The following is a 10,068-nucleotide window of genomic DNA, read 5'->3' on the forward strand; positions in this document are numbered from 1 at the left end:
ATATTATTCTTTTTTAAACCTTTGGCTACAGTGTAGCTTACCACCATGAGTGTGTGAATGGGTGAATGATTGACTGTAGGGTAAGCACTTTGGAGTCGTCAGACTTGATAAAGTGCTATACATGTGCATTTACCCAAGAATTTTAAAAGCTAAATTATTACACAAGTTTTTTTTATTCTGCCAGCAATAATAATGCTGTAGCTTTTTAATAATTCCAATAATAATTAAAACCCACTTTTGTAAGTGAATTCACAACTTCCAGAAAATACAAGCTACCCAACGGGGTCAGGGCCGTTTAATCATATACAAACTTTTCAAACTACTCAATATTCGACAAAAGGTAATTTAACATTAAACGGGAAATAAAGACAGTTAAAACGTTAAAATATTTGTGTTCAGGTGTTTGTGAAGAGCGAGATAGGTGGAAGAGTCTTCTAAATATGGCCTAGAGGTATTAACAAAATGTTTCTTTACATTATTCCTTGTGAGAATATAAACCCAATTTGAACTACAGTGTGCTGCTGATAAAACATCAACTCTGAATGAAATATAACTACATGAAAGAAAAAGACAAACTTTATTTAGACAAAAACATTAAAAATACTAGTTATAAAAGCAGACAGCAAGATCCTTCACTTTCACTCTCTCTCACACACACACGCTCACACACTGTAGTGAATCCTTTCATCTATCTGCATATCATTCCGTCTCTAAGCAGCTGTTGGTTTCACCAACCAAACATGTACTCCATTGCCTTGGAAACAAAGCTGTCGTCCTTTCTGGGCGTCTGTCTGTCTGCCACCACCTGAGGATGGACACAAATTTATTGACTTGTTTAACAGCTCTCTTCATCTGAAGCTCAGGGCAACAGCTTGATAATCGAAGCTCTGAAGTCACCTCATATTCGCTGCCTGAGCTCCTGTAGGTGGAGGCACTGAGTGGCCTGATGGCAGAGCGAGGAGTGGAGGGGAGGACAGAGGAGGAGGGCAGAGGAGGAGGAGAGATGGCCTCACAGCTGCCCATCACACTCTGAGAGAGAGAGAGAGAAAGAGACTTACTGCTCAGTAAACACTGACAGCCAATCAGTTTACAGCGTGGCAGGCAGGTAACAGCAGCTACTCACCTTGTCTATGCAGGGTTTAACCCCCACCATGATGGAATCACCAAACACTTTGCCATCTTTGGACAGGGCTTTCCTAGCCTGCAACTTGGACTGGTACTGAAGGTGCATCCAGTTACCAGGCGATGCCATCTGCCAATACATCAGTTCATTTCAGTGAACTCAAGCAGCTTTACGGGTTTCTGCAGATCTGTCTCCTCCATGTTCTCAGACTTTAACTAACATTAAAATTAAAAGATCCAAAGTCTCTGACAGCAAATCTGACATTCCTCACAATCACTCTCAATATTCTTTTTAAGTCAAATTGTTAGTGAGTTTTTAAAGCCCAAGAGTGATTTTAAAAAGTGTTTTTAGGGTTTTTAAACAATTTTAAAGTAACGAACAAACATGCCAGCAAACAGGACAGTCAAAACGGAGGATTTCCATTCTGCTGCCCCACAGGGGGAGGCCCAGGGTATCATCGATGTAAAACCATATTACAAAGGCAAGGCTGTCCTCATGAGGAGAAGTTGTTGTCCATTCCCTTTAAATGACAGCTCAAAGATGGACACACATCTGCAGTGTCTGAATCACCTAGCCATTACAGGCTTAGAAAGACTTAAAAAAGGTTGCAGAAACAAACATTTAAAGTTTGATTGTGTGAACTACATTTTTATGGCTGTTTTTAAAATAAACAAACAAATAAATAAATAGATAGATTAAAAAAAATTATAAATCAAAACTTTTAATTTTACTTTTCAGTGCCCAAACATGACACACTTACCTGACGTGATCTGAACACACAAATATCATGATGGTTAAATTAAGTACTGATCTCTAATCAGATGGAACCATACCAGTGTGTGTGTGTGTGTGTGTGTGTGTGTGTCTCACCGTGTGTTTAAGGATGTTACCATACTGAGCAAACTGCAGCAGTATGTAGGAAGCTGAAGCTGGAGGAAAACTAAAACACACACACAAAAAACACATGGAATGAAGCGACAACACATTTGAAGTATTATTAGTAGACTGTATTAGCAAAGAGATGGAACAGAAATACCCAAACACGGTGACCCAGGTTTGATCAAGCTGGTCGTCAGATGACAGGGACTCTCCCTGACTGTAGAAAGGATCCATCTGAGCTGGAGAAAGACACACCTGCTGCACACCTGGGCACCACACAGGTACACAGACAGGGAAATACGATTCAAACACTAGAACTTGTTTGAAGAAATTTTGAAATGTGCCAACGCAGCTACCTCTTGAAACACAAATCAACTCTTAAGAAAAATTAAGCCTAACCCTTGTTTCTTGACAGCACTTTTATTACAACAGACAGACAAATGCAGAGTAGAAAGTAAGCCTTGAACAACCAGTGGCTATGTGAAAGCAGTGCACATTTTATCCTCTGGCCTGTGTTCGTTATTGTAGAGTTCTTCGGTCAGCATCATTGGTTTTTTTTTTAAATTGCTTAATAAATAAAGTGGTATGGGATGGTAAAACATGTCATATTGAAAAAAAATGCTGAATGGTTAGTGGCAAAAGCATTTGGTTGTCACATGTTAATTTCTTTGTGTCTACAGTGTCTTATATAGGAGATATATGTTTAAAATATCCCTAAAGTCATTTGTGATTATGTGAAAGCTTAAATAAACCCCATTAAAAATACCAGTTTAAACTTCGAATATGTCTGAGCTACAGAGCTCCACACAGGGCAGAGTTTCCTCACTTTCTTCACTGAAATCCCATGTTTGTGTATGTGGACAATTTTCTCTTTTTTTTGTTTCTTTGCTAATTTTGTGTTTTTTTTTTTTATATATAATGAACTGCAACCAAAGGTCATAGCACATCAAGTCTGATCTAGACATTTTAATTTTTTCCAAAACTCCAGGAGTAGCAGCAAATTGAAAGTTGTGATGAAAACAGAAGAATAACAGGCAAATAGTAATAAAAAGGCTTCAGTGTTAATGCATGGGTACAATAACTGACAGAGACGGCAGATAAAGATGCATTCCAAAAATTATTTACAATCAGAAAGTTAAACAATTACAATTTTGTGTACATTTCTCTTGGACTAAAATGTTATGATAGATGCCTGGACAGTAATCAGCAGAGCAGATGGCTGCATTAGTGTGTGTGTGTGTACCTGTTCCTGGAGTTGAGGCCTGACGTGCAGAAAGAGGGGACTGCATGATTGGAAAGGACTAAAAAACAAAAAATGTTCAGACATTTCCAATCTTTATCGCATTTGATCATCAGCTCTGATTCTTCACTTTGAAACATTTTGTTACTTTTGCCTACAGAGAACACAGGACTCCTCTGGTTCTCAGCGAGCTTCCTTACTTCCTTCCTTTTTTTCCCCTCTCTGCTCCTGGTGGAAGGCGGATGTGTTTCTTTTCTCTCCGTCTCTCTGTCTCCTGAACTGCGCCCCCCCCTCCCCTCCCCTTGACGGGAAGACAGAACTTGGGAGAGCTTGGGAGCTGAATAGCAAGTTGGATGTGATCCTTTTACAGGACCGCAGACTGAATTGCGGTTCCGGGACTCATGAATAATATGGGTTACATCTTGGAGAAACTTGCTTCGTTCGAATTAAGGCGGAATGGTCCTGGAATTTAGCTGTTTGGATTCGCCATTGAGAAGTATCAGCAAGACTTTCAAGGCAGACGAAAACAAGTCTGCCTGAACCAAATCCAGTATCCTAGTAATTCTGATGTTGGCTGTTAGCCGGCCTTGATACTGTTAGTTAGACTCTTGGTATCTTTAGTTTAGCATTGTCATGTTTCAGTTTATGTTAGCTTATTTAGTCTTCCTGTACATTTAGTTTAGTTTAGTTTATCTTAGCTCATATTTTGACTGTCTTAGCCTAATTGTTGTTTAGTTCAGCTTTAACTTTATCATGATTTTATTGAGATTATTTTAGCTACTATTTAGTTTCATGATTTCATTTATATTATCCTATATTTCATTTAGATTATACATGATTGAGCTATATTTGATTATGATGTTTCTACGATGTTTGCTGTACCTCTGTATTTGATTATGTACCTGATTGTTGTTTCTGTTGTAAAGCACTTTGAATCGCCTTGTTGCTGAAAAGTGCTATATAAATAAATTTCACTTCACTTACATTTTAATCCCTGCTTTACATTTACGATCTCAAATCAGAAAAAGTTGATGGTATAATATTTGTTTTCATGATGTACACAGTTTGAACATTTTTTTAATGTTTAGACTATTTTTTAGTTTTATTATATATTTATCCCTGTAACACAAAGCTGCCGTCAAGTCCACATCTTTACCAGGGATATCTGAACATTTTTCAACAAGACAGTATAAAACCATATTCTGCTCACATTACAAAGGCGAGGCTGACAAACAAGAGGGAAATGAACTGGTCTGCCTGCAGTCCTGATCTTTCAATAACAAAACAGAGGAATGTAAGAAATCTTTAAGACTTGTTTACAATAAGAATGGGACAAAATAACACCCCAAACCCTTTGTTGCTCAGAATCTCTAAAGCGGGGATGTCCTTGAAGTGTTGTGAAATAAAAAGAAAACTGTCAGGAAAGAAAGTAGAAAAGCTGAGACGTCACAAGCTTAAAATGCAGAAATTAATATACATTGACAAATGTAAGTAAACCATTTTTCTCCCTTTCTAAACCGTGCTAATTCTCTGATTAGGGACTGTATGTAAACCTAATCCACAAAAGACTCCGACAAGTTTCCCTCAGTTTTGTGCTATCCATCTTTAATTCAATTCGGACCAATTCCCCAGTTCCTGCTGATGAAAAACAACCCCACAGTATAATACTGCCACCACCATGCTTCACTGTGAAAATGGGTGTTCTCAGCATGATGATGTGTTAGGTTTGTGCCATGTATGGTGTTGCCCTTGATGGCCAAAAACATTTTGCGAAATTTACATCAAAACTGGTGCCAAACAGTCTTGAGAAAACCCCAGCATCTTTCCAGAGGGCTAACTTTTCTCAGCCCTGATCATTTAATGTAATTTCATGGTACAGAATGATTGACAGCTGTCTTGTCCCGCCCCCCTCGGTTTGTTTCTCATTTGGGCTAATTTAGTTCAGCCCAGGGTCAGCCAAGGCTTCAGGCTTTAGCCAATGAGGGTGGACGTACAATAACGTGCCTTGAAGGTGAGTGTACGGGTAACGAACCACACTCCATATCAGTAGGTGGCAGTAATGCACACCTTCCGTTGTTTGCCAACCGCCATAAAACATCACAGAAGAAGAAGAGTGTACGGGTGTGGTGTGGCATAGACTGAGTAAGTGCAAGAGTGAGCAGGATTAACATAAAAGAGGTGGATTATTTTATTTCTCACCCGTTTTCCTTAATGTTTTTGGGGGAAAAAATGGAAGAGGTTGGGGGCGGATAGACCAAAGGATATTCAAAAAAGGAAAAGTGGCAAAACCAAAGTTTTTCTGTGACCTGGTTTCAGCGACTTGGTTTAACCGTTTTGCATCCCAGAAAAGTCTTCGGAGTGAACTCTTTAAAAAAAGGAGGCTTCATTTAAAAAAAAAAAAAAAAAAAAGAAGCACTTTCCAATATTACATGTGTTGTTTGATTTCATCTTATCAGTGTGATCAGTAATTGTGTCAAGGAGTGTGGTGCAGTGTTATTCAAAGCTGTTTGACTGGGAAACATCATCTGAATGATTATAGCTGAAACTGCTCTCAGTGCTGATGTTTTGTTTAACTGGATGTTGCAGCAAAAGTTGAATGTAAAAACAGACAGATTTTACATTTATTTACTAAGTTTTGTCTTCACCTGCCTAAGTACTAACCTGTCTGTGTGCACTGAGGGGGGTCCCCACTATGACTAGGTCATCATAGATGCTGCGAACAGGAGGGGCTCCGCTTTTATCTTTTGGAGTGGGAACGATGGGCTGCAGGGCAGAGCCACCTCCTCCACCCCCACCTCCTGAAACAATGTATTCCAATAAACAAAACCATCTGTAAAAAAACACCACCACAAGAAGTGACAGGCAGTTAGCATCTTGTTCCTGCTGACCTCGACTTCCACTTGTGCTCTCTGCGATGGGTGTGGACAGGGCGAAGGAGCGGGGCTGTGGGCTGGCAGGAGCAGGCAGGTCACCCATCAGGAAACCAGGCAGAAACTGAGCTCCAGACGTTGGCTTAGGAGAGGTAGGAGAGCCCAGAGTCATGGGTTCAGTACCTCCTAAAACACAGGGACAAAAAGTTTCAATTTAACACATGTCAACCGTCTTGGCTGCAAGTTATCTATTAGTTTGCTCCTGAAGCCACATCAGAGAACATATGAAGGCAGATCGAATGTTACTGGCCCTCGTATCGCAAAGGCAACAGTCTAAAATCAGAAAATACTAAAGGGGCCTTATCCTGAGATCCTACTGTCTGTCTTCAATCATTTTACTATGTCAATTGCTCATAATAACAAGGTTCATACTATTCCAGACATACCAAATGGTTCTAACAATGTGGAGAGAATTTTTAATGTCTAAGCACAAACATTTTATATATATATATATATATATATTTTTTTTCTCGTGCTCCTTTTTCCTGATGTTGCAATCACTCGGTATTGCAACATCAGGAATACCGATACAACAGAGGAAAGCAGTTGTGGTGGATGTAGCAATACCGAGTGATTGCAACCCTCAAGCTCCCAGGCCTCTGGTAGAGGACCTGAGCTCAGAGGATGAAAGAAAAAAAGAGACCACTCGCGGAGGGTGAGAAGGTTTATATATATATATATATATATATATATATTTACATACATACATACATACATACATATATATATATATATATATTCACAAACTTCACTTATCTACTGAAACGTTTGCACTAGTCAGGCTTTTATTTTCTGCAAGTTCCCCCCCCAAAACAACAACAAAAAAATGCACAAAAATTGATTACAGACAACACTTCTTGCGTTAAAAAAAGTAAGGAACGTAGTAAAGTAAAGCAAAAAGAAAGACAGAAAACAACACCATTTCTAGAATATTTTCTTCCCAATAAACTTATGGTATTAATCACAGGGTTTGACTTTTCTTTAATAAAACATGATCATTTTGGAAAATGATGCCAAAAAAATAAATCAACATTTACCATGGAGCTGAGCTACCTTTGGTTAACAAGTTGCATATAATATAAATTAATGGTAAAAAATCTGCAATATGGTACAGATGAGGATTAGGATCTCAGTGAAAAATTTCACTGTGGCCTTAATCCTCTTCTGTAGTATAGCATCTTTTTAAACTTAGAAAGAGTTACAAAATGTTATACAATTTGTTTCGGATTTATAAATCACTTCCATACAAGATGCTGCCATTGAGAATAACAGAGTTTCCATTTTTATTTTATTTTTTTGAATAATACAAAAAGCACAATTCTTGTTTGAGTAAATTATTTACAAAAGAATTACATTTTTATATTTTTAGAATATGGAATAGGGAAAAAGTCTGTGAAAAACAAATGCTTTCCAGTACTCTTGTCTTTTCCCAACCATACTTAGTAAAAACAAATTCCATACTTTTCGAGAGTGCTTAAGAGTCCTGTAAATTTGGTGAAGGTTAGACAAATTCGGACAGAGGCCTATGTAAAATAAAATAAGTTAATCCGTTTTTGATTACAACTTTTTTGACAAGATGATGTCCATGAGGTCTTTTCACACGTTGATCTTGTCGTGTTGGTTCTATGAGAGCCACCTTCCAACGAACCCATTATGTGAGCTGTTTATATGCTTTAAGGTGGTTGATGCCTGGTCAAGTCATACCTTGCTTTATATTCAGATGTTATTTTGCACCAAGCCATGACAACTTTGTTCACAGCGGTTAATACTGGGTATGAAACAGTTACCATTACACACCATGCATTTAGCATATGCATACATCTCTACATGCATATGCAACCTTGCATGCACTTACGCAAACAAAGGTACAGAGCTCCACATACCCTGCACAAGATCAAGTTGTGCTTCACTTTACAGGCATTACATATGGCAAAACTGTTATGTGTTGTTTTTTTACACTGCATGCATTCCTGTAACCAGCCCTGCATGACCCATTTTCCTGATGTAGTGATAAGCCAGGCATTTCCAAAAGTGTTCTCCAGTTCATTAGATCTTCTATATTGGGTATTATATTGGCTCAGCTGCAGCGTGTAAAATATGCACATCAGGCACAAACTCTCAACAGTATAGGTTGATAAATAAACTTGCATAGGTATTCTTACATTTATTGGAACTGTTATGTAACTATAAATATTGTAAAACAGGACATTTTAAAATTTGTCCTGTCAGCTTCATGTTACTTGTCAATAAACATTCACTCATGTATTTCAGGCTTCCAACATATTCCAAAAAGGACAATGAATTGATGAATAATTGATGATAACATGCTGGGTTTAATGTCTGCAAATGATTAACAAAAAAGAATTAGGACTCTTCTTATCTGTGTTTTCTATTTAAACTGAACTTTTTCTGATATGTGGTTGCACAGAACAGATTTACAATAAACTTTACCAAATTACATCTTATTTCATAAGAGTAAGAGGAAAGAAGCGATTATCTTGATTGTTGATACTGAAATATGTAGTGAAAAAAATATAAATACAAATGATATCAGTTAAAAAAGTAGCATTATTAATTAAGTTTTCCGACCACTAGTTTCAGTGAAAAACAAACCAGCTGTGGCACAAAACTTAATTTTTAATCAGTCAAGTGTGTTTCAACAAGGAAGCAGCCAAACAGCAAACATAAAGCCAGCAGCCAGATTTAAAATAAACAGATTAAGTTTAACATGACAACAGGAACACAAAACTATAGCAAAATGACAAAAAGGAAAAAAGTTAGAAAATTAAGCTACCTTGTAAATCCATCTTTCCTTCTTTGTAGCCGCGATTTTCAAAAGTAGGAAGTGACGCCAAAAAAAAGAGTGACAGCCAAGCCAGCAAACCTGACCCAAAAAGCTGACTTTCTTCTGCTTTTACTTCCTGTTGTTGTCGAGTAGAGCTTGTATAGAGCTCAAGTTTATCTAAAAAAATGGATTCCGTTGTATCGGACAGTTTCTTGCCAGATATCTCCTCCGACTGTAGGTTGGTTGTGGAGCCCAGACGTGCTGATGGAGAGCGCTGAAGTATTTCCGGCGCATTTACATGACGTCAGAGAAAAGATGCGTTTGTGAAAGTTGGGTTGTGCACACTGTAAAGTTTTACCTTCATGACAAATGAGTAAAATGACAAAAACTGTAAACGTATTCCTTCGTGCAATATTTTTTACAGAACTTCATGATTATGAAAAAACAAAACAAAATGGAAACTGTAATTCTTTATCTGATAACTTCTTTACAACCTTTCCAGATTTTTGACCTGAACCATTTATTTAAAGAAAATCTTTGTTCCCTTTATTTCTCCAGTTCTCCCTTTCTCTCTCAGGGCCTTCTGATAAAAAAAATCTGTCTTAAAGAAATCTAAATTTAATTATTTATACATTTGCTTAGACTTAAAGACATATTTTAAAAGATTGAGTGTGTGTTTAAACATTTTTTGTTGTTGTTGTTTTGATAGCTCAGGTTATGGTATTTGTTCAGCTTTGCACATTACAATTGAATTTGTGTTATTTTGAGGTTGTTGTCTTTTTTGCCAGCTATTTAGGTTCTTCAAATTATTTCAGTTTTTTTAAAAAATATTATTAGTAGCTGTTTTTTTGCCTTTCATCTACTGTAACATTAGGAAACTTCCAGGTTGAGATACAAAAGAGTTTAATTTGATTCAGTTTGGTTTATTTATATAGTGTCAAAGCGCAAAAACTTAACTAAAATAAGTTTGGTCCTCTGATGTTGGCATCAAAATGCTGCATATAATTTTAAAGCTTGTTTTAGAAAGTGCATTGTTTATTATAACTTTAGTCATCATAAGGAGTAAATAATTAGTGAATAAATTAATTAACTGTAACAAATACATTAGGAA

The 10,068-nt window shown here is 37.2% G+C and overlaps 1 protein-coding gene across 2 annotated transcripts; it reads right to left on the reverse strand.

Annotated features, from left to right (window-relative positions):
• Window positions 1-554: 554 nt before the first annotated feature.
• Window positions 555-9,260, reverse strand: nup35 (nucleoporin 35). Of its 2 annotated transcripts, none has more exons than XM_025008793.2 (9): window positions 8,967-9,260; window positions 6,131-6,298; window positions 5,904-6,040; window positions 3,246-3,264; window positions 2,160-2,268; window positions 1,994-2,063; window positions 1,124-1,252; window positions 898-1,029; window positions 555-805 (listed from the first exon to the last, which is right to left on the reverse strand). In XM_025008793.2, the coding sequence occupies exons 1-9, from the start codon at window positions 8,977-8,979 to the stop codon at window positions 728-730; spliced, it is 855 nt and encodes a 284-aa protein (XP_024864561.1). In that variant the 5' UTR covers window positions 8,980-9,260; the 3' UTR covers window positions 555-727. The 2 variants fall into 2 exon arrangements, with proteins under 2 accessions (XP_024864561.1, XP_017284528.1); XM_017429039.3 differs by having other exon boundaries at window positions 3,246-3,303.
• Window positions 9,261-10,068: the final 808 nt, after the last annotated feature.

This window comes from Kryptolebias marmoratus, linkage group LG6 (genome assembly GCF_001649575.2).
Source record: "Kryptolebias marmoratus isolate JLee-2015 linkage group LG6, ASM164957v2, whole genome shotgun sequence".
NCBI lineage: Eukaryota > Metazoa > Chordata > Actinopteri > Cyprinodontiformes > Rivulidae > Kryptolebias > Kryptolebias marmoratus.

What these genes read in the sequence shown, in the direction of transcription:
- nup35 (XM_017429039.3), bottom strand. An exon ending in GAGCACAAGTGGAAGTCGAG is followed by an intron (nt 6,041 to 6,130) that starts GTCAGCAGGAAC and finishes ACATTGTTTCAG; the next exon opens with GAGGTGGGGGTGGAGGAGGT. An exon ending in GCTCAGGCAGCGAATATGAG is followed by an intron (nt 806 to 897) that starts GTGACTTCAGAG and finishes GTCCATCCTCAG; the next exon opens with GTGGTGGCAGACAGACAGAC.